The following is a 23,555-nucleotide window of genomic DNA, read 5'->3' as shown; positions in this document are numbered from 1 at the left end:
GCGGGTCTGAGCCACACTGTCCCCACCCCTGGCCAGGGGCGATGCATCCCCTCACCCCACCCCACTTCAACCCCAGGGAAGAAGCGTAGGACCTCGGCAGTCAGGGAGGCTGGGGTGGGTGATGGTGGGCACCACGACCTCTTTCTTAGTTAACTGTGACCCACTGGACACACCAATGCTTCTCCACGCTTCACTGCTCGCCCAATAGTTTTACTCAGCATGGAGAAAAAATTAAACTAACTCCCTGAAGAAAATTACACATTTTTTTTGAGAGAAAGGAGACAGATGAGCTGGAGTAGGGCTGGGCTGACTGCTGAGCGCTAGTGGAGGAGAGACATTACAGGCTCCCTCACCTGGCCTGAGTGCAGTGAGAAGGGGAAGGGTGGAGCCATGGGTGCAGTTCAAGAAACATGTGTGGAGACCTCCTACGTGCTAAGCATGGGGTGAGGCAAGGCTCTTGGGTCTTTCAGAAAAAAAAATGACAGACTGGCAGCTTAGGCAGTGGGATGCAGAGGAGTCAGTCCTTATAATAAATCCAAGGAACATCAACGTTAATAATCATAAATATTCTCCTTGCCCCTCCCCAAAGCCGCTCTGCTCCCTTTCCCTCTTGGCTGCTGGAATAGACTTCTAGCCCAGATCCTGAACTGGCCCCCACCCCCAGTGTGGGGGGCCTAGGCTTGGCTCCAGGAAATCACCCCGTCGTGGGAGGCGGGAGAGGAAATGCAGTAAAGTTTTATGAACCCTTCCCGCATTTGTTTCTCCTATAAAGTACTTCCTCCCCCATCCCATCCCAGGAGCCTGGGGCGGAGCAGATCTTTGGCCTAGGCCAGCCTCAGGCACCACCTGAATTATCTCCTTTTCCCCTTCCCTTTAGCTCCCCCTCCCCCTCCACACAAAATCCCAGAGACTGAGATAAATGATGGCAAACAGACCCAACTCAGGCACTGGTCTATGCAGCTCCTTTCCCAGCTAATTGCCCTGCATAGCCCTAGGCCCTAGGAGGTGGGGAAGACAGTCTGAACATTTCCCGCCTGGGAGGTACAAACTGCAGGTTGCCCCACTGCTTCCCCACCGCCTTAGAAAGCTCACACACCTCCTCCCACGGCGCCCCTCTGCTGAGCAGTACCAACTCTTTCTGAGCATCCTTTGGGGACCAAATAGGCCCCTAGGCTGAGGGCTCAGCCCTTCCTCTATGTCCAGCGAGGCCCGGGGACCACCACGTAGCCCTGAGAGAGCTCTGCACGGGCCCAGAAGGGCCTGAGTCTGAGCACCATGGAGCCATGGGTCCCTGGTCCCTGCAGATTAGCTCTGGCATGCTGTGGGGCCGCTGCCAGTCTAGAGGCCTCATATCCACCCAGCCAAAGTGGGAGTGGGTGCGGAGGCCTGAATGCTTGGGGCAGCCACAGCATGGGAAAAGCCAGTACAGACGGCTTGGGTGCCCTCCCCTTCCCCGAGAGGTCCTTCTTGGAGCCAGGATTGGGAAAAACGCTCAGTTCGACCTTCCTCTTCTCAATACTCCTAGAGCCTCCTAAAAATTCTTTTAAAGGAGAGGCTTAAAGGCTGTGGGCCTCCCCCAACACCCCATAGCCCATTTAGACAATTTTCCCCAATACATGCCCCCCAAACAGAGAGGAGCCGCTGCATCTTTAGTCCTGTTCTCTCTTTGTCTTTATTTGATATGACAAAATATAGTTTCAGGAAAGACCTGGAGTCAATAAATAGTTGGACAACAGCGATGAGAAGAAGGACACCGAACGTCGTGGCAGGGACTACTGGGGCAGCCAGGAGCCTCTAGGACCTTTGCTGGGGTCCAGTAGCAGGGAACCCCAATAGCTGAGCTAGCTAGCGGTCTGAGGCTGGGGGCCTGAGAGGGCATGCAGAGAGCGCAGGCTGGACAAGTTCCCGGGCTTTGGGGTGGGGGGCGCAGGTTGGGAGAGCATAGGGCAACCAAGGGGGCCCTAAGCAGACAGTCATCTTCCCCCTTTCATATGCAAATCATTTAAAAAATGAACATCGAGTTTAGCGGCTACAAGGAAGCACCCCAAGTCTGGTGCCGGACTCCGCCAGGCACAACCGTCCTCTTACCGAGCCCGCAGCCGGGAACAAAGGAGAGGGCGAGGCCGGAGGGTCCCGGCGGGGGGCCTGAGGCGCCCGCAGGGCCCACCTGAACCCCGGCGGCCACGCTGGGGCAGGAATCCTGAGAGGCAGCCCGGGCCGGGTTCGCTCAGCACCGGCCCCTATGCCACAGCCCTCTGGGGATCCTGCGGAGAGCCTGCCCCGGGACCTCGGTGCTGAGCAGAACCGAGGGGAGTCCGGGCAGCGCGGGCAGCCACGCGGGAACCTGGGGTCGGTGGGGATGCGGAATGCCAAGGGAAAGAGCTTCTGTCTGTGAGGCCGGGGAGCCGATGCTCCCAGCCCCCGCCCTATACCGAGAGAGGAAAACCGAAAAGGAAAGGCGCAGGGACCGAAGCGGGCTCGGGTGCTCTCGGCGGGCCTCTCCGCTGCCTCTAGAGAGCCTCTTTGCTTTTCATTTTGGAATCTTTCTTCCACTTCATCCTGCGGTTCTGGAACCAGATCTTGATCTGTCTCTCGTTGAGACACAAGTTGTTGGCGATCTCTATGCGCCTGCGACGAGTGAGGTAGCGGTTAAAGTGGAATTCTTTTTCCAGTTCCAGAGTCTGGTAGCGCGTGTAACTGGTTCGGGACCGCTTGCCGTCAGTCTCTGGAATATAAACCCCCAAGCCAGGAAGGGGTGAATAGCGTGCAGCGCCCCAGCTTCCCCATCCCAGCCCCAGGCCCCCACCAGCGGCCGGAGGGAGAAGACGCGAGCGGGGCAGGACAGGCCCGGCGGGCCGCAGGCGGGCCCGGCCCAGCCCAGCCTGGCCCCGGGAGAGGCGCCTCCGCCCAGGCAGGAAACTTTCCGCCGTAGCCTTCACTTAGCAGCCGGAGGGGCTGAGGGGGTGGGGGGGAGAGGGAGACCCAGGCTCGGACCGAACAATAAGCACCCTCGAGATCCGAGCACCGGGGACCCCCCTCCCGCCCCTCCCAAGTCGCTGGAATCTTCCGGAGCGGCAAGCGGCGGCCGAGCCGGCTCCGCAGGGAGGGAGGAGGGACCGCGGGGGGATCCCCGCTCTTGGAGCCCCGCGCTCCTCACCCTTCAGATCCCTCTATTTTTTTAACTCCCTCCCTCTCCCCCCAAAATTGAATATTGCCTTTTATACACGTTTTGTTCCTATGATCCAATTATGTCGTCGTAAATTTGGGCGCACACAGCCTCTAAGCCTTTTAGTGGACAGTTTTACGAGCCATTGATGCCTGGATCGTAAAATTTATGGCCGCAGGTTTTTTTTCTTTATTTGCCCCGCATGGCCTATAAAACCCAGGCGGACCCGAGCGCGCAAAATGAAGTCCTAAAGTTTACCGTGGCTCATGTGCAGTTTGGTCATCCACGGGTAAATCTGTGGCGGGGCCGGTGGCTGGCTCAGTCCGGCGGGCTGCCCTGTCTGCGCCTGCTCCTCTTTGATCTCCCCACTGCTCTTAGCTCGCTCCTCCAGCGCTGGGCGAGCCGCCTTCTGACTGTACATCCCGGGGTTCAGAGGAGCCGCTTCATCTCTGCCCAGAGCGTGTCCCGGAGCGGCCGCGGCGCTGCAGGCGGGGCGGTCGGGGTGAGCCCGGGGGTTGGCAGCCATGTCTACCCCGTGGAGAGAGTTGGAAGGCGCAGGCGGTGGGAAAGTGATGCTTAAGTCCAATCCGCCGTAGCAGTACCTGGATGCCTGCACCTCTGAGGCCGATCCATAGTTCCCACAAGTTTGCATGTTATAGGCAGGGATATTGGGGCTCTGCTTATAGAATGAATTGGCTACGTAGGAGCTCATGGCGGGGAGGGCCCAAAAAAAAATTCTGCACCCTTTTTGATTAAGGGTGATTTGTGACTCTTTGAAGTTGAGGGGTTTTTTGTTCTCCAAAGTGCACAATTTATAGGTGGAGATATCTCTTTCTTTATCCTATGCGCTCTTCCCAAATAAGGGAGCCTTAAATAGAGTCACGTGACTCGAGCGGCCACTCATAAATTTGGCTTGATGACCTCCGGGAGGTTAGTGATGGAAGCCGGCGAAACGCATCTTGATATGTTGGCAAAGCCCAACCAAGGGGGAGAGGGAGTGAGGGAGAGAGAGAAAGAGAGAGAAGGGGGAGAAAAAAAAAAAGGTTCTTGGAATTGGGGGGTAGGCGGGACAACGAGCCCACAGCGACACCTGGTGCCTCCTTGGAGGAATTGCAGCCTGGCTCGCTGGCTGGCCTTCAGGACTCTGGATTTTCCACGCTGTAGAGGAGAAGCTGGGTGTTGCTGCAACAAACCACTGAAATGGCCTTTTAAATTGTATTTCATTTTAAGGGGAGATGAGGCTTCACTAGGATGCACAGAGGGTTTGTTCTGTTTTTTGGTTTTTTGTTTTCTGTTTTTTCGGGGTTTTCTTGGGTAACGGATGGCCCCATCCTCCCCAACCCCGGGGCCTTTCAATGTTCAAAAATGGCTGAGGGAAGGGGATTGAGGTAGGAGAGCCCCTACCCAGGCCGGAGGGGGCTTATCTCAGGTTCTCTAAACCAAGGGTCGAGGTCCCTTTCCTTTGAGGCCCCAGAGCCCTGATACTGCTGAGGAGGTGCCTGTCAGCCTGAGAAAGTGAACCCAGCCTCTGCAGAGGTAGGCAGGATGCCCAGGAGTAGGGGTCCCGAGTGGGCAGAACTAGATAGGGGGCTCATGGGACTGAGAGTGCTGGGGACTCTGGGATGAGCCTGGAGGTGAGGAGCCAGGGGAAGATGAGTAGGCCTCCTCACCATGCCAGGGACCCCAGAGTAGCAACAAGGCAATTTTCAATTGTGTGACTGGGTGGATGGCTAGCTGGGTGGGTAAAGAACCAGACACAATGAACTGGAGGACTGCTCTGCATCCCTGGGTATGACCCTGGTGTGGTACCCATGCCAGGTATTTTGGATGGAAAATAGATGTTAATTGAGGGCATGGAGAAGCAAGATTCAAGCTTCCACAAATATTATATGAGCAGGGCAGAGGAAAAGGCCTGTTTTGTGCCCTTTGGAGGAAAGGCCTCTGGACCAGGCTTTCCAGGGACTTGGGTTCAGAAGGTCCACAGGAGAGCAATTTCTGAGCTATCTGGAGGTGTCCAAAAGGATCTAGCTGGGGGTGGGGGGATGGGGGTAGGCAGGGCAGGCGCCTGGGCCACCTTCACAGCCTGTGACCAGGGGCTCCGCAGCCATTCGGCCCCTTTACATCCCCCCCTCCCCTAGCCCCAAGTCTTATTCTTTCCTGCCTGTCTCTCCCCGGGAAATATCCGCCCCGGCCAGGAGAAGCCCCCCTCCCGCCCCCGCTGGCAGAGGCGCTGGAAGGGGCGCTGGCGGGGGATCTGGAAGGTCTGGAAAACTGGCGGACTTTTTCCCTCTGGGAGACCCCCTCACTACCTCACCCCCTAGGTCCACTCAGGTTTCTCTGGCTGGGCTTAGGAGAGAAGGCCTGAGCTGGGGAAGGGCTAGGGTCTGGCTGCGCTCCTCACCGGCCTAGTTTGAGGGGAGAAGAAAGAGTAAGGAACCAGACTGGGGCTGGCGCTGTAAGGAGGAAGGAATTTGGTCCCGGCCACGTCAGGAGTCCCAGAGCAGGGGAGAGCTCAGTTTCCAGGCTTTCTTTTCCGAGATGTCCTTGAATCGCTCAATCTCTGCCGAAGGGCTCGGGTCCCGCGGTCTCCTCTTTCCCTCGGTTCTCCGCCTCCGCCACGTTTCGCAAGAGTCGGCCTGGCGCGGGCCGGGGGCTGCCCTGCTGGCTTCCGGCGGCGCCTCCCTCCTCGCTCCGGGGAGTGGGCGGGGGTGACCTGGGGCCTGGATAATGCGTCCTTTCTGGCCTTTGGGGCCCGGGGTTCAGAAGCCGAGGACCCCAGACTACCAAAGGCAGGAAGAAAGGCCTGTGTGGGGCCGGAGACCACTCCGACCAACCCGGGCTCCCACTCTACCCCCAGCGAAACCCCGTGCGGCCCTTTTTGCGGGGCGAGGGCGTTGCTCTATGTGGGGAACCCGGAGAGGCCTCCCAGCCACCAGCGCGATCCCCGGGAGAACCGGGAGGCAGGGCTGAGCGCCGGGCCGGGCGAGGCGCGTGCAGGGGGCCGGGGGCTCGCAGACGGCGGGCGGACGCGAGAGCGCAGGGAGCCTGCTCCAAGTTTCACCCCGAGGCCGGAGGGCGGGCGAAGTAACAGAAATCCCGATATAAACTTTTAAAAATAATATCAGTTTTATTAAATATTCGAGAACGGATCCAGAGGTCGGATTTATACAGGAGGGTAACACGACGGGATTTTTAAAATTTATTATTTTTCTCCTACCGGCTAAACAAACGTCATTCACTATTTTTTCTCTCTTTTTGTACTTTTCCCTCTTTTTTTTTTTTCCTTTTTAAGATGGGATTGGAACACGGACGGTGCTAAACATAAATATAAATACAGAGACCACAAATACAGCTAAAAATATTCACACAGAAATGGTCACAGTTTGTAATATGCCATAATGATCCCCAGGCTTCTTTAAATACAATTCGCCTGGGCTGGGCATTTGCTGGGGCAGAGGGGCCGGGCGGGGGCTGCGGGCAGGCCCTGGGGGTTGCTGTGGGATCACCACGCGCCCTACTTGGGCCTCCCGCCCTCCCCGGCTGCCACGCCGGGCCCTGAGGCCTGGGAGCGGAGGCCCCCGGGCCCGGGAGCCGGCTCTCTGCGCGGGGGCGGGGGTGGGGGGCGCCGAGAGGGTGGGAGGCCAAGTCATCGTTTGGAGGGAGATCTGTGGAGTCTGAAGCGAGGTTCAGGCACGAGCCCCAAGGCCTGGGCGAGGGAAGGGGCCTGCAGACGAGCCGAGAACGAGCTAGCGAGGGAGCAGGAGAGGAGGAGGCGCCTTGTGAGTCTGTGCGGTGAGGGAGGGGGTCCAGAGCTGACTTTTCAGGTCCATATTTGACTCCCTAATTTTGTCTCAGGAAGTCCAAACATCAATTGTGCCAGTGATAAATACAGAGTGTGTTATTAGGAGGGAGTTGCGGGGAGCGAGGGAGCAGGAGAGAGGGGGGTGGCAGGGACAGTCCTGGTCACTCTTTCTGCTTCTCCTCTTCTGTCTCTTCCCGCTTTTCCTCTTTTCCGCCCAGGCTGTCGACCGCGGCCCCTCCGCCGCCCCCTGAGAGCGTGGACGTGAGATTAGACTCTTTTTTCCACTTCATCCGGCGGTTCTGGAACCAGATTTTGATCTGTCGCTCGGTCAGGCAGAGCGCGTTGGCGATCTCGATGCGCCGGCGCCGCGTTAGGTAGCGGTTGAAGTGAAATTCCTTCTCCAGTTCCAGGGTCTGGTACCGCGAGTAGATCTGGCGACCGCGCCTCCGGTCCGCTCCATAGCCGACCCCTAGAGATCCGGGCACAAAACACACTAAAAACAATCAGCAAGGCATCCTCCGCAGACGATTTAGCCTAGCACAGCCCTGACCCTCCCAACTTGGCCAGCAACTCACGGGCCCCCTCCAGCCTTCTCCTCTCTGCCCTGTCTCCACCCCCACTGGGGGTACTACAGCCAGGATCCCAACTTCATTCAGTCCCCCCCCCACGCCAGGTTGGTAGGTGGGTCCCAAAGAAAGGTGGGGGTAGGGTGGGGGACAGAACCAGGCAGAAAGCTGCAAGTCTAAAAGCTGATTTTTGAAAAATCCCAAACATGGGGGATGGGGCCCCATTTCTGAACGACTGGGTTCCCCCATCTCCCCAGGCGCCCTAGCTGCTTGGAAACTTCTCCCCACTTCTCTGTCCCCTCCTCTCCCCCTCCCTTCTCCTCAGCCTGACTCGACTTTGGGGGGTCCCCCACCCCCTCCCCTCATCCCCTGCCCTGTTCCTGCCCCCTCAGCTCGCCTTGGAGCCCTCCAATCCGTCAGGGGCCGAGGGGGCCAGGCCCCTGCGAGCAAGCGGGAGGCGAGCAGAGGGGGCAGAAGAGGGGGCCCTGTCTCGGCGTCGGCGAGGAGACGAGCGTGATTGTTTTTATGGGGCCATAAAAAACTCTCTCCGCCCGTTCTTCTAGGGAAGCCGGTCATAAAGCCAGTTCAGTTTATTTAATTTATATCTCGGAGCTGTAAAACTCACCACTGTGCGAATTCATTCGCTGCATCCAGGGGTAAATCTGGATACTGGCTTTCTGGTCCTGGGGCGCAGTCCTGCCCTGCTCAGAACTAAAATCCTGAGCGATTGAGGTCTGTGTGTTATGTCCTAAGGTGTTTTGTCTGCAGTTTGAGAGCATGTCTTTCTCCTGGTAAAAGGAATTAGATCCATAGTCATACGGCCCTCGGCTGGAACTGAACACGACATTCTCCTGTGGCGAATAAAAGGGAGTCGAGTAGATCCGGTTCTGGGCAACGGCCGCTCCATAGGTCGAGAAATGCCTCACTGGATCATAGGCGGTGGAATTGAGGGCGACGTTGGGGAGGACGTCCTGGCCCCCGGCGAGGTGGCAGGATAAGGAAGGGTTAGTGAAGTAGGAATTCATCCCTTTGCCTTTACCTGGTCGGGCTATGATTTCTTTAATATTTATTTCTGTCTCCAGTTTGTACTCGGAACTAGATGGTTATAGGGACGGCTCCAATCCAGGACAGACAAAATGACAAAGTCAGCTGACCCCCTCCCAGCCAATCGCAAGCCAGATGTCAAGAAGGGGGAAAAAAATCGCTTCTGCTTCTGTTGATTCCCTGGTTGAGACTAAGTGTGTGCTTTGAAAGTAAGACTTGGATTTCTTTTAAAAATATATACGTAAGGGAACTGATTTGAGGGTGAAGGAAGGGTGAATGTCCCCGAGCAGGGCCTTGGGGCCCAGAAAAGGAGAGCTGCACTCCCAGGAAATCTCTCAGCTCCAGCTAACTTTGCTGTGCTGTAGCCACAGCCAGGGCTGGAGAAATCCCTGTATTTTCAATCTGATTTCATCTTTTATATCTGCCCCCTTCTAAAATTACATCTTGATTTCTCCATGGGAGGAACTTCCTCCCAGCTCAGGGAGATCCCCAGAAATCCTACAGGAAATCCTGGCTTGATACTCCATGGAGCGAGTCTGCATCATTAAACCAGTATACTTTTCCGAATAATTTTTTTAAAAAAATCAAAAGTGGAAAGAAATTGCATAAAACGTGGTGCTCAGAGGGAGGAGAGTCTGGGGTGGAGGGAGCATGTGGGGAGCCCCTAAGTCTAAAGAGGGAAAGAGTGAGACATCAGGGTGCAGTGGCAGAGCTGAGGTGTGCAAAGCAGCCATGCATCTGCTTCCTCTTCCTCCTAGCCCCCCCCCCGCCCCGTCTACCTCCTCCTCAGGACCCCTTTTGGGGGAAACTCATAAAGCATTTTTGCCTAAAAGGGAAGATTTATTTTAAAAATAAATAGGAAAGGAAGAGAAAAAGTAAAAGGTGGGAGAGAGAGAAAAAAAGGAAGAAGAAAGAACTCTGAGAGTCTTTCTAGACACATCAACTCCTGTTTATGTTGGTGAGAATTTATGATTTAGAGCCAGCCAGGGCCGTTGGGGTAATTCACATAGGATCCAGCCAGAAGGAGAAGGCCGGCGGGGTTCTGATGGATACTGAGTGTCTTGCAGGCTCAAAGCCCCTGCCCAGGTCAGAAGCCCCTGCCCCCTCGGACTCTCTGTCCTGCCAAGGGAGGTGCCCCTGGACCTGAGCTCTGGGGCTTGGAGATTCTAGCCAAGGTTTCCCGGGGTGCTCTCACCCAAGGGCCGGCCACACCTAGTGGGGCCGGGCCTCTCAGCAGCCCCCTGCCTCCATTTTCTTCCCACCTGGGGGCTGAGAATAAGGAAGAGGTTAGGAAAAGGCGGCTGTGTCCGAGGCTTCTGAGGGCGCCGCAGTGGGCAAACAGAAACAGCGGAAGGTGTGCAGATGTTCTTTTTTTTTTTCCCCCTGATTAATCCAAACTTATGTTGATATCGTAACATAGGCTGAAAATGCTTTGAGTTGAGAAAGAGGGGGTCAGTGGGGCAAGCGAGCGGAGCAGTGGAAGCTCATATTTTCGCCTCACCATTTTTTGGTGGTGGTGGGGGAAACTGGCTATAACAAGAACCCGGATGTCTCCGGATTTTATGATCTTTTCCTTCTGTGTAACAAAGCGGAGTAATCAATGGGTAGCAATAAAGCCATAAACGGGACTACGCTGGGAAAAAAACTCGTTTATTCATCTGCTGTAACGTTAAGGTTTCCCTGGAGTGTCGCTAGGGGGGAAAAATAAAGTTTCGAACCCAAAAGCAGACTGTGTAGGAGCTGATGGAGACAACATGTTAGTTAATACGTGAACCTCGTTACGGGATGGAAGAGTCTTCCTGCGAGACAATTTGTGTTGGCTTTTAAAAATACAGCCCCAGTCCTTCAGAAAGGAGGGAAATGTGTTGGTATTTAGGAGGGCAGGGGGAAGGCCCCTATAGTTATTAAGGTTCCCCCTCTTGGACCATACTTTCCTCTCCCCAAGGAGATGAAGGTGAAGCGTAGAGGAGGATTCTTAAATTAAGGAAGAAATTTTTAGATGAGTTGTCTCATTTTGGGGTGCCATGGCAGGTACACAAACAGACACCAGCGTGAGCTGCTTTTCGCTCTAGAATCCAGCTGTCCTCGAATTGAATTCGTGGCATGCCTGGGCAGTGGTTTCCAACAGCTGGCTGGGGCTCCAGGCCCCCTGGAGGGCAAGAGAGAGAGGGAGAGAGAACTAGGGAAGGGGTGGAAGACCGAGGGGGCTGAACTAAGGAGCAAGTCAGTGCACCCCTGGATACAAGTAGCCGCTCTCAGAGTTCCCATCCTCAATTCTGCCCTAAGGGTAGCAGTGTAACACGTAAAAGAGGCCGGAAGAGAGAGTAAATTCCCTCCCCACCCCCACCTCCTTTTCAGAGAGAGATTGCTAGAGGGATAAATCATGTCAGTGATATTTCCTTCAAGATATTAAATTGTTGCAATGTACAACAAATTGAATGATGGAAGATAGGATGTCTTAATGAGGTTTCGCTTTCAATGAGTGTTGATTTTCTACGTATTTTAAAATCTCTTTCATGGGTGGGTGGGGGAAGGAAGGACCTTGAAAGAAAGAAGGGGCTTCTGGGGAAATGTGCTGCAGCTCCCCAGCAAGGATGCCTGGGTTTCCTTGAGCCCCTCCTAAACAAAGTCTGGAGGGGAAAGGGGCCCCAAAGTTGGGGAGAGTCTCCTTTAGGGCCTAAAAGCGGTGGGCGCGGGGGTGGGCGACCTGAGGAACAGAATGTAAGTCTCAGCCCTGGAAAGTTAAGTGTTTTATTACGTCCCTAAACAGAGGGCAGAGACTGAAAGGTCTCACCGATTTATAATGAACAGGAACCAGCTGCTGGGGGAAAGAGGCAGAAATGCTGGACGGGGGGAGAAGGGGAAGCAGAAATACAAATAAGATCACCTACTGCTTAAAGACTTTCAGCAAAATTAATTTCCAACACACTCTTCCCCCATCACCTTTCATTCCTGAGGAATGAAGCCTTTTTCTTTCAGTTGGATCTTTAATTATGCAGCTGAAATTTGCTGGAAGGATTCGCTCCAAGGGGGGAGAGCAGGTCAGATAAGCCGGGTCTTCCCTCCATTGGATTATATTTTCCTTTTTTCATTTCATGATAATTTTAATTTTTTGGCGAAAGAACAAACTGTCTATGGGGGGAAAGCTGGGACTTGGGTTTTTCTAAATGTATTTATATTTTCCTGTTAAATTTGTCTGAAAACAATTATGGAAACTCATCAGCAGAAGCAAGAACAGATGTTTTATTAAAACTGCAGTTGAGCTCTGTAAATATGCACAAGTCCTGGGAAGGAGGGGCGAGAACTTGTTCTTTGTTTCTATAAAACAAGCCTAGAGAAATCAGAGAACACCCCCCATCAGGCCCATAGGTCTCCGACTTGGTCTGTCCCCTTCTGCCTCCGGAATCAGGCATCGGCGGGGGTTTGGCAGAAAGAGCGGTTCGCTTTCAGAGTTGGAATTAGTGGATTCAAAAACAGAATTCCAAAAACACAGAAAAGGAATAAAGGCGGAAAGTTGCCCGCTCCCTGTTTCAGCCACCCCCCCCCATCCAAAACACATGCTTTTCATGAGTGCTAGTTATAGGAGAGAACTTACAGTAGGTGCCCTGGGCCTGAGTGGGGGGCAGTCATTGGTCTGGAGTCCCCAAAGTTGCATTGGAGGCTGGGCACTTGAGGGTTTCCCAGGGCAAGTACAGGGCTCCTACTCCAGCCCTACCCCACTCCAGGCTGGGGGCTGCGGGCCTGTGTAGCTCTGAACTGGGGAGAGGGTGGCTGGGACTGGACGCTGGCCCTGGAGGGGTCCATGGGCAGGCCTCATCTTGCCTGCCTTTGCTTTCCACTCTGCTCTGGGAAATATATTAATTTCTTGGGTAAGGGTATCTGAAGTGAGAGGGATGAGATCTGGAATTTTTATTGGGGGACAATCTTCTCCAGAGGTCCTGCTTAGTTCGTATTCTGCCAGTCTTCTCTCTCTCCCCAGATCCCCCAACTCTGCACCGATGTCTGTGACTCACCCAGCCTCGCACACAGATACACACACTCCATTCCTGGCTGCCGGCGCCACCAACTACAGCTCGGCGCCTCTGGAGGCTGCTCAGGGACGTGGGCACTGGAGCCGCAGGACTCAGCACTCGGCCTGAGCGCCTGTCTGCCTGGAAACCACTATAGCTGCCGACCCACCCCTTCAATCCTCGACTTCCAGGGCGGGAGAGGAGCCGTTGCCCCACTGGTCCCTTTTGTGCCACTGGGCGAAGGCTGAAATCCCTCTTGCCGAGAAAGCCGAGTTTCAAATTGTTCAGCTCACCTCACAATAGCACTGTTTGGTTAAGGCTTTGCTGTTCTAGAGTGACTGCTCAGTTGGCCCGACTGACTTATGATTGGATTTTTTTTTAATTTAAAAATTAAAGAAAATAAATCCTACTCCAAATGCCTAGTGTTTTGTGTACGAGCTCCTTTGATCTCCACAGAATCCGGAGTAAAAGGACTGCAGAGAGAGTTTCCTAGTCTGCCAGATAGCCTGAACACGGGGAACTGTGTCTGCTTGGGGAGACCAAAACAGAGCTGACGCAAGGAGCCCCCAGCTTCTCAAAGATCTAGTGGGGAAATCGTCTGAGCTCATACCTCCCCATACACACATTGCATTGCAAAAAAGAATGCTCTTTCGTCTTGCAAAGTTCAGGCATGGAAACACTTGGAGAAAAGTGAAATTTGACACACCCAACCCGGAAATGGATCCCATTTGGGGGTGCTGATATTCTGGGGACAGGGCCCAGGCTGGCTAGTTGAATGGAGTTGGGGGTCAGCAGGGAGGGGGGAAGGAGGAAAAGGCCAGATGGGGGCATGTCAAGTGCCTGAGAACTGCCCCAAACACCTCAGAGGCCTGGGCTTTTGAGCTGAGCCGTTGAAAGGCTGCCCAAGCTGCTTTTGCTTTATTTACAATTAAACAGAGGAGAAAGGTACCTGGAGGGCCGCCGCTAACTCACGTCATATTTTCTCTTTTCCCTCTCTCTGTCCAGATTTCTGCCTGACCTTTCCTTATCACCACTCCACTCAATGCTGCTACCATTAGCAGACACAAACTCCCACACCGGCATTTGTTCGGCTTCTCAATTCACTTCTCTGGCTGAAGGTTCAAAAGTAAAATACGTCCTCAGCATCTCTGTCCCATAACACTCAGCCCTGAGCCCCTTTCGGCTCCCTCTGGAAGAAATCCTTTTTGGCTTTGGGCGCCTGGCCGCCAAGCCTCCCACCTCTATCCCAAGCAGCTGAGCATCAGCTGAGGCGGGGGCATACAGAGAGACTTCGGACATAGTATCTCATCCCCACTGGGAATGGGGAGGGAACTCTGAGTGACATTTCAGGGAGGGAAAGCAAGTAGCCGTCCTTGGCCCAGGAGGGAAAAGGAAAATCCAGAATATTTTTGGCCCCCAGAATAAGGGCAAAGGATCCCCAACTTCCTGGCTTCTCTTATACCCCTCCACGCCGAGCACTGTTTGGACCCCTTTTGGAGGTTTATGAAAATTGTAAAGTTCAAGAACAAGGCATTTATGACGTCACAGCGAGTTGTCACGAGGAAATTGTAAATGTCATAAAAGTTATGTACGGCTAGGTTCTGTGTGTGGTTCCCCGCCTCCCCTCACTTTGTCTCTCGCTCTCCCCTTCTTCCCCTGGTCTAAGTTTTCCCACTTGAAAATAAAATGTTATTATGTTCTAGAACAATAAGCCAACAATGAAACATCATCCTCATTTCCCTATAAATAATTTTATCCTTTATTGTTTGCAGACCTAAAAGAACCATTTAATCTGCGCTGGCGAAAAGAGGGAGAGAGATGGGGAGGGGGGAGATTGATTTCAGAAACTAGAATATTACTTACTTCAGTGAGACTCTTTCAGATTTGATAGCCAGGAGCAAAATTAGAGGCGAACAGCGGCCTCTCCGACTCTACACCTGGTGGGATTGGAGATTTATAGGATCTTTAGTGAAGGGGCAATTTAATTTTGTAGGATTTGCTTAAATTCACTGCTATTTTGGGGGGCTGAGGAGAAGGGAGGGTGAGGGGAGAGCGACATGCTTTATCTAGCTTTATGAATCCGCCAACGTTACCCTGATTTAAAAACCCAACAACCTATGTCTCAGGGAAAACTCCTGCAGAAAGGAGTGAGGTGAGGGGGACTCAGCTTTCTCCATGAGTGTGGCCCCCCTCAACCAAGCAGTTGCCAGGGGGAAGGAAGAAAAGCTGGAGGCTGTTCTGTCTCTCCACCACCGGGACACCCGGAGGTTTATGGTGTCCCCATAATTCCCCCCACCCTATAAACAGCTGCCCTATTTTAGGATGATTTCTGCTTCCTCCCCTCGGAAAGGGAGAGTGAGGGAGGTGGTAATGGCGGGAGCGGGGTGCCGGAAAGGGGAGGGAGTTCAGGATAGCGCTGTACTTTGTTCTCCGGGGTGAGTTTGCTGGTTTGGCGGGTTTCTGACGCAGGGTGGCAGCAGACAAAACAAGTAAACACCTCACAGACACAATAAACAGGGGCGGCTGCGGCGCCTGGCAGAGGCCGGGCGAGGAGCACACTTTGGGGGTAATGTCACCCTGGCACCCGGGGGCCGCCCAGGCCTAAAAGCTCAAGGCCGCCCTTGGTGCTGGTGGAGAGAAGGTGGGAGAGAGCTGCACGCCTCGGGACCCGCAGTAAGTCTAGACAGGAGATTCTGGGGAGAAACCTGATCACCTAGGGAGTGGAGGTGATCTCCCGTCCTTACTTTCTTTCCTGGGCATTTTAATGGACATTTATACTCCCCCCACCCCACTCTGTCTTTCCCTGGGCCCAGAAGAGAGAAAGAAGGCTGGTTAATTCCCAGCCCTGGCCCACACTCAGTGCTTTAAGCCTGCAGGCGGTCAGACCCAGCTTCTGCCCCATCAGCCATCTCCCCGGTTTAGGTAGCAGAGAGGATTAAAATAAAGTCCCACCGGTAACCAGATCTGGGTATTTGGGGAACTTAGAGAGCCCCTAATCTGCCCCACAGATGACACAGGCAAAGCTGGGGCCCCATGAGCGGCCAGGGCGAGCAGGGGCGGGGGAGAGATGCTCACCACACCCCTACCCGTCTGGCTGGCTTTCCCCGCGGCCTCTCCAGGCACCCTAGCTGGCAGCCGCCCCAGACCACCGCCCAGAGGCCACCTTATTAAGCACTCCAATCCCCTCTGCCACCTCAGCAAGGCTTCAAGCACCAGGGCCCAGCGACTGCTCAGAACGGCTCACAGGCCTACCTCACCCATGAAAGTTTCCCACCGAACTCACTTTCAACACAACCGGGTTCCCCTGCTAAAAGGGTCCTGAGCTGGGGAAGATTGCAGGGAGGTGTGGAGAGAAAGCAGAAGGGAGTCAGTCTTTCCCCAGCCCAGCTACTTGGACAGCGAAGGCAATAAGGTCTGAGAAAGCCTTTGTGGCATCCCTTGGTTACTGACACCCACATACTCCGATTCCAGCACGAACACATTTTCAGCAGAGCACGCACAGAGGGCACCCAGTGCCTCCTTGAGCCCATGCCCATCTAGTGAGGGCTAACAAAATTTCGCAGGCACATAAAACGGTGTTTGAGTGAATACAGGTATGGCTATATACAATTAACCATTGAGGAAGTATGAGTCTGTACGTATTCATGCGTAAGTCTGCGCCTGTACATTTCAGCCTCTACCTAATAAATGTATAAAGCTACCAAGTCTGGTTTCGGAACACAACAGCCAACCCAACAAGGCCGCCTCCTCCAAACAAGGTCTCATTCTTCGTGGGGATCACAACTGTCAGACCAGGGAGAGAAAGGGTTTGCTTTGCCCATTTCTCCTTAGCTAGGAGCTGGTGCATGAAATACAGCCCGTGGCAGGACTGACAAAGCCCCGTAAGGGGCAGGCCTGAAGTGCCCAAAAGAGTGGGCTCAGAGGAGACTGCTGGGGGCCCTGGGCTCCAGGGAGTGTCACCAGACCCTGACCCACAGACTCAGGGCTTCTGTCCAGCCTTAGTTCTGGGTGTGCAGAGTCCTTGAGCCTGATGCTATTCTCAGCTGCCCGGGCTATTATTAGACAATCACAGCAGTGCTCTCCCTCTCTAAGGACCTTGTCTACAGGGAATCTGGCCTGCAAGGAGGCTGAGGGCTGCCAAGGGTGGCCCCTCTTGTGTTTCAGTTTGAGCACCATCGAGGGAAAGAGAGAAGGGAAAGAAAATCGAAAGTAAGGAGGGAAGGAAGGGGCTGGCATCTGGGGCTGGGTTTTTTCCCTGGCCAGACTAGAACACAGAAAACCAGGGCCAGTCACTGTTGCTATGCTGTCTCTGCATCTGTGTCCTGAGGAGGAGTCTAGGGGTGAAGGAAGTGAGGGCCTGCGGGACCCTAGCCAGGAAGGGACAGAAAATCAACGGATAAAAATATTATATAAGGACATTTCAGGACGGTGCTGTTAACCCGACAACCACGAACCCTAGCACGCTGAAGTCTCACCAGCCACGTTCGGTTAGATCCCTGTAGGCCGAGGGGAATACCCCAGCCTTGCCCAGGCCCACCCCTCCAAAGGAAGGGGGGCCCTCTAGTATTCCAGGTGAACCCCTACTGGCCTGAGAGGCCTTCTCCAGAAACTGTTGTCCTCAGGGGTGAACAAAGGAGACTTGTCCGTACTCCCCCCCCCCCACCGTCCCCCAGCAAATCAGTGCGGCCATCTGCAGGGGTGGGGGCAGACAAAATACAGCGAAAGAGAAATAGAGGCCTCACCGATCGGCGGTTCCCACAGTACGCCAGGAGAAAGGCTCCCATTTTCAGGCTTCCGGGGCCCCTCCACTGGCCCACTGTACTCCCCTTGCCCTTTGCAGGTCGCACGGACTCGGGGCCTCGGCGGCCGCAGCCTGGCTCTCCGGGGCGTCAGCCCCTGGGCCGCGCCGAGCGGCGGGAGAGCGCGCGGCCGCCGGAGCAGGCGGCGGGCTGGGCCCATTTGGGAAGAGCCAAAGCGCTTTTCTCGATCGTAAACAAGGAACGCGAAATTAGCCCCTCGGCAGACGCCTCTGCCGACACACACAAGTCCTACTGGGTGTGGGGGGTGGAAGGGGGAGAGAAAATGCCATTTCTTCCCCCGGGAGAATACCTCCTAGGCCTTTATGTCGGCTGCGAAAGGGGAATTTTGGGGGGGGCAGGAGAGGAAGGGAAGGGGATTGTGGGGGTAGGGGAGGGAAGATTCACCGTCAACTCGGGCCCAAGGGGTTTGATTTGAATGCAGTCGAATTATATTTTTAAGAATTTGATAAAAACAGGTTATCCACCCCCTCCCCCCCCACCAGGCGACCGGTCGGGGTTTAAACAGGAAATCGAGGAGTGATCCCCTCCCCCACTCGGGCTTGGCGGAGAAGCCCAGTCGCGCGGTTGGAAGAGGATGGGGGTGGGTGCTCTTGGCTCGGACTGGAGGGGACTCTGGCCCCCAGACTCTCGGATCTCTCCAGGAATATGCACCCCCCTCCCCCAGCTCTGGGGTGTGTCTGCCTGGGTGTGTAAGCGATTGTGTGTGCATCACCGCCCTTTATAAACAGAAGCTCACACATATAGGTGCCGCCTCGGACCCAGGCCAGGGAGCAGGGCGGGGTCATGTATCAAGCTGCAACACATTCAGGGCTACGTACATTTGGAAGAAATTAAGCCACTGTGTTATGAAACCATGTGTGTTGGGTTAGGACTATACAACACGCCATTAGCACCAATTATTAAGAAGCTCCCGAGCGCCCGGGACCCTCCAGGCCGCCCAATTCTGACGTCCCTATCCCATGAGCCAGCCGTGCCTTGAGTCCGCACTGTCTCCGCTCACCCAGGAGGCCCCGCCAGCGAGGCCTGGTCCTGTGCCTTGGGCCTCCCCAATTCCCACCTACGCCCCAGACAGGGCAGATTCCAGCCCAGAGCAGCCAGGCGACGCGGATGAAGCAGCCCAGTGGATATCCTGGGTGGGGTGGCGGCGGCTGGGGGTGGGGGACTCCGGGCCGCGGGGAGAGAAGGCAGATTGGCCCCCTTTCTCCAAGCACAAGATGGCTTTTGAGTACCGAGTACCGAGTCCCCCAGCCCCACCCCCACCCGTCCACCCGCAGTGCAGAGCACCTCCCATCTTTCCATCCGTTCGAGTGGGGGTGGGAGCAGGGGTGGGAGCAGGGGTGGGCAGACGCTCTCCCCTCCGCCGACGCGCACCAGCCACCAGCCTCCCCCCTAATTGCCAATTAACAGGCCCAGCCGCCCGCCTAGCTGCGCTCTCTTCCTGCTCATCTGCCCGGCCCTGGGCCCGCACTGCGCATGTGTGAGCTCTAGCGGTCGCGCTCTCCCGGAGACAGGGAGGAGGCTGCGGAGCAGGGAGGGGGCGCTGGAAAGTTTGTTTGGGGGTTGGGGGGGCAGACTCTGCTCAGGGAGCAATGGTTACAGCCTACAGGTTCTCTCTCCTGCCCTGAAGTTTGAGCTCCGGGCCCCCTCTGTCCCAGTCCCATTAGCCAAGAGGCCGCAGATCTATAAAACGTAGGGACATGGTCCGCGCACTAGACCCAGGCCTTGAGCCCCACCGGTGCAGTCCTGTGCCCCCCGACCCCCAATTTCAGCGTACAGTGACATAAGGACAATACACTTCCCCCACTACCATATTCCAATTTAACCCAATTTCTTCCCCTCCCTCCCCTTCCCCCCCCATAATTGCCCACGCGCCCACCCTCTAACCCTCTCGCCAGCCCCCTCTCCTCTCTAACCAAGACAAGCCGCTGCTGTCCTTATCTTGAAACCGCCACCCAGTTACGGACCATTAGTTACATATTTGAACCAATAAGGAAACACTTACCGGGCGCTGCTGTCACTCTCCCTCTCCCTCTCTCTCTCTCTGCCTCTCTCTCCCACTCTCTCTCTTTCTCGTCTTCCCTCATTCTGTGCCGCTGCCGAGACTGCTTCAGCTCCACATACATATATATACTTTATATAAATTTAAAAATAAAAAAGAGTAGTCCCAATAATCAAAAAGCCAAATAAATTTGAAGCAGAGTTGCGAGAAGGAGGCAGGAGTGAGAGCCTGGGAGAGGGGAGGGGCGGAGGCAGCTGCAGCTCCCTATCTCAACTGCTCCCGCATTCCTCCTGCCCCTTGGGGGGCTAGAGGGTCGGGAAGGGAGAGAGGGGTGTCCTCTACTCCTGCCTCTCCCCCCACCCCCCTCCCCAGGTGCTTCCAGCTTCCAGCAACTCCATCTGGGAGGAAAGAAATTAAATGAGGGGAGAAAATAATTATTAATCAGATTAATTAAAAAAAAATACTGGTAATGAAGGGAGCGCCCAGCGCAGGTTTCCCTGGCAATGGTTAGGCTCTTACAGGGAGGACTGTTCTGCGGAGCGCTCCGAACGGACAAACCACAATAAAAAGTTCACGTTCATGGATGGAATCCACATGACTTCTTGTGGCCAATCCAACTTGTGAGTCGATCGTAAACTTTTATTACTCAGCTGTAAATTTTCTGCAAACAACCGGGAATGCGATGCATTTGTGTAGCGTGTGCAAATGGGCGCCACGGTCGCCATGTTTACCCAATTCTCTCTCAGAGGGAGCATCCCCAGACCCCCACCCCACCCCCACCCACCGTCCACTCCCCACGGGCCGGGCTGCTCCTGGCTAGCGCGGAAAGGGCAACGGGGGAACTTGACAGGAGAGAAGGAAGGATTCTGGCCGCTGAGTCGGCTGCCTCCCTTTGCCATACCGAATTTTACATATTTTCCTTAATAAATGGGGTATTAAGGCTGGCTCTGGCAGAACCAAAGCTTTGCAAAGGTTTGTGGCATTGGGGCAGTGCCGGCGGCGGCGTGAAGGGACTGAGAAGGGATTCACTCCCTACCCCTGCTCCCTCCCCACCCCTGTTTTTTCTAGGAAGAGAACAACATCCTTCCCAATGGGGCGTCCGGGAAGCCCCCCCCCCACTCCACCCCAGCTGGGAACGGGAGGGGCAGGAGGCTGGAGGCCTCATACCCAAGCCTGACCTGGCCACGGTCTGAAGAGCAGAGAGGGTTGAGACCGGTCCTGGGCAGTCCTGCGGAGGCAGCAGGAGGGATGGGAAGCGGGGGCAGCCTCTAGAACCCCCAAAGCGCCCGTCATCCCCAGGTTCCTTTCTCAGAGAAAACGAATGACATTTTTTCCCCAAGACCATCCCTAGTGTCAGGTCTCCTCAGTTCCTAGGTTCAGACGGCAGCTTCCTCCTAATCTTTCTAGAATTAAAAATAAAATAAAGGCCCACGATCTTGGCTCCTACTTCTTTTTCCTTTGGGTGCATGGTCATGTGAAGCCTTTTCTGTCTTATCAGGTGGCCCACACCCACCTGCCTTTTTCAGAAAAATTCTGGTGTCTGGGCAGCTGGGACACACCTTGGAGGCTCTGAAAAAGAACCAATTCTTCTCTAAATTCCACCTTCCATGCTAAACACCGAGCACCCGAGACTCCAGACCCCTGATTTTGGCGATGACTCCAGCGTGGGGGAGCCCAGAATAAATTCCCCCACAGAGACTATTTGCCAACCATTCGCAGCCCAGCCACTTTCCCCACCAGCTGGAGATCTGAAGGCGTAAAGTTCTTCCCTTGGTCCCAAATTAAGCTGGCATGGGAACTTCCGTGGCTGGGTGCCCCCACCCCAACCAACAGGGGGTCCCTCATCCCCTCCCCAAACTTCCTCCACAGTAAGAGAAGCATTTCCCTCAGCCGGATGCAGAGACCTCGTTCCTTTTACAAACCCACCCATAAATTTTATAACAGGTAGTTAAAAATTACGACAAGGAAGCGCTGGCCCAGCTTCTCACAATGGGCCGAGGGGAGAATGGGGCAGCACTGCGGGCAGTTCACCGGAAATTTTACTTCTAGTCTGTGGCATAACCTGTCCTGAGTTCACTTTAACTGGGGCGGGGTGACTCTCTCTAGCCAACACGCGGCCAGTGGGGCATCTCATTTAGGGAAGCTGAGGCTGGGGAGGGCAATCCATGCTCCCATCTCTCCCAAAGAACCCTTTAGGGCACTCACTACCTCCCTCACCCCCCAGATCCCCTGCGGGCCCGCTACTCCCTTGGCCTCTGCAGTGAAGTGGGGAGGGAGAAAAAATGCCGAGAATTTTCAAAAATGCCAGAGAAACGAATTTGCCCCCCAACTTAATAGCTGCATTATCCCTTCTCTACGGTTGGGGTTAGAATAATAAATGTAGGGCGAAATGAGCGAGCTGCTTCGACTCAGCAGTTTGAAAGATACTATTTTTCACAAATCACAAATAGCTTTCGGAAGCCACTTTGATTGGCTAATAAACAAGTAAAGAATGGGAGAATGTCCTATCTGCTGCAGCCGAATGGTCCTCATTCCGGTAATGGGACGGCGGGAGCATTTGGGAGGACGCGTTTCCAAAGAGAGTGCAACCCGCTCGCAATTAAGTCCCCCCATAAAATGGGTTTTGCCTCCTTTTCTCTCCAAACGAGAAAACAGAGGCGGTGGGCACCAGGGGTGGGGAGTCGGGTGCTGCAAGAGGGGGCGGCTGGAGCTCTCTTGATCTGGCCCACCCGATGCTTCGCATGTCAAGCGATGCCGGGTGCCAGACGCACCCAGCCCTCCGACGCCGGGCTTGGGGCCACCAGCACTACACGGCCGGGGTTGAATGGGACATTGGGTGTGGCGAAAATTCGGCGAGGTTCTTCGAAGCCACTTAGTGTAGGGTCAACCCACTCGGCTACCGGGCCAGCGATTTGTATTAATAGCAATCAGAAGTCCACATTTAAAAATGAAACGGCCCTCGCCGGCCCTCGGAGTGTGGACGCCTGTGGGAAGGCCTGAGGTCGGAGCGAAATGCTCTCTTTTCAGGCCTCCCCGGCGGGTTGCCGGTGTTTCCCGCAGCAGACGGGGTTACCTGGATGCCCCGCGGCTGGCAGCAGGGACCCCAGGTTCCGAAACATTTCCCCCAGAGCTGCTCAAAGCTGTTCCCGGCTGCCTGCAGCCTGCGCTTCCAATTGGCAGCCTCGCTGGGGCCGCAGGAGTCCCCCGTTAATGACGCCTGATCCAATCCTGTGTTCAGAACCACTTTGAGTGGGAGCCAGGCACCCAGATGCGGGTGAAATTACACAAAACTAGAGTCGACCTGGGCCTAAGTCTGGGAAAATCATTGACCAGGGAACAGAGACAGAGAGAGACAGAGAGAAGGATCTGGCCTCAAAAATATTTCAGTCTTTGGGGGTCTGGTTTTTAAGACCAGAAGATCCCTTCCCCTCCCCTCTCCCCCTCTCATGACTGAATCAGATGACTTGTATCTCTGGAATTTGGTATTATTTGACCAGGATCTTACTGGCATAAACAGATTTCTCTGTCTAGGACCCTCCAGGGAGGAGCGAGAGCCACCTTGCCCCCCCGAGTGCCTTAGCCTTCGACCCTTTATTTTGGGGAATGAGGAGTCCAATGAAGACTGTCCTTTCCCCGCTGTGGCTGGGGTGGGGGACTGTACACTCAGCAGCAGCCCCCAACCCAGGCCAACTGAGCCACATTATAAGGGCAGGGCGGGCTGCCCCACTGCCAAGGTGAAGCCAGGAGCGGGCTTGAAACAGCCAGAACAGAGGCTGGCGTAAGTGTAAGCGGGCTAGGTGACAGCGACGGCTCTGTGCTGGCCACATTCGCAGTTCAGACTGTGGGCCCATGCTGTTGGCATGCCAGTCCACTCCCCTTCTCCTTCCCTCCTCTCCCCTGGGCGTAAGCTTCCTAGCCCCCCAACACTCAAGCTTCTTCCAGCCAAGCCCTCCAGACTGCCTTGAGCCTCACATCCTTCCCACCCTGTTCATGGTCTAATGCTGGGTGCTGAGTACCAAGGGTTGGCCATGAGGGGCATGTGGAGATGAGAAAGCACACCATTGCCTCATCCTCATCCTGAGCCCCAGCCCCTGGAAGAAAAAGGCCTAGTTGCCGGAGGGGCACAGGGGCAGAGTTTGGGTCTGGGC

At 55.0% G+C, this 23,555-nt stretch overlaps 2 protein-coding genes across 7 annotated transcripts; both read right to left on the bottom strand.

The window, feature by feature from the left end:
- Positions 1-1,648: 1,648 nt before the first annotated feature.
- Positions 1,649-5,232, bottom strand: HOXC5 (homeobox C5). Its single transcript, XM_027106508.1, has 2 exons — positions 3,425-5,232; positions 1,649-2,725 (listed from the first exon to the last, which is right to left on the bottom strand). Exons 1-2 carry the CDS (start codon positions 3,876-3,878, stop codon positions 2,511-2,513), a joined length of 669 nt encoding a protein of 222 aa, XP_026962309.1. The 5' UTR covers positions 3,879-5,232; the 3' UTR covers positions 1,649-2,510.
- A 1,036-nt stretch (positions 5,233-6,268) lies between these two features.
- Positions 6,269-20,051, bottom strand: HOXC6 (homeobox C6). Of its 6 annotated transcripts, none has more exons than XM_027106500.1 (3): positions 19,411-20,051; positions 8,160-14,525; positions 6,269-7,461 (listed from the first exon to the last, which is right to left on the bottom strand). In XM_027106500.1, exons 2-3 carry the CDS (start codon positions 8,557-8,559, stop codon positions 7,130-7,132), a joined length of 732 nt encoding a protein of 243 aa, XP_026962301.1. In that variant the 5' UTR covers positions 8,560-14,525; positions 19,411-20,051; the 3' UTR covers positions 6,269-7,129. The 6 variants fall into 6 exon arrangements, with proteins under 6 accessions (XP_026962301.1, XP_026962307.1, XP_026962306.1 ...); XM_027106506.1 differs by having other exon boundaries at positions 6,269-7,437; positions 8,160-8,505; positions 19,411-20,029; XM_027106505.1 differs by lacking the exon at positions 19,411-20,051 and adding an exon at positions 17,331-19,215 and having other exon boundaries at positions 8,160-8,385.
- Between the last annotated feature and the right edge of the window lie 3,504 nt (positions 20,052-23,555).

This window comes from Aethalodelphis obliquidens, unplaced genomic scaffold, assembly GCF_003676395.1.
Source record: "Aethalodelphis obliquidens isolate GAN/ISIS:26980383/991018 unplaced genomic scaffold, ASM367639v1 scaffold8, whole genome shotgun sequence".
In the NCBI taxonomy this organism is placed as follows: domain Eukaryota; kingdom Metazoa; phylum Chordata; class Mammalia; order Artiodactyla; family Delphinidae; genus Aethalodelphis; species Aethalodelphis obliquidens.
The sequence above is the reverse complement of the archived record's forward strand: the minus strand, read 5'-3'. Positions and strand labels throughout refer to the sequence as shown.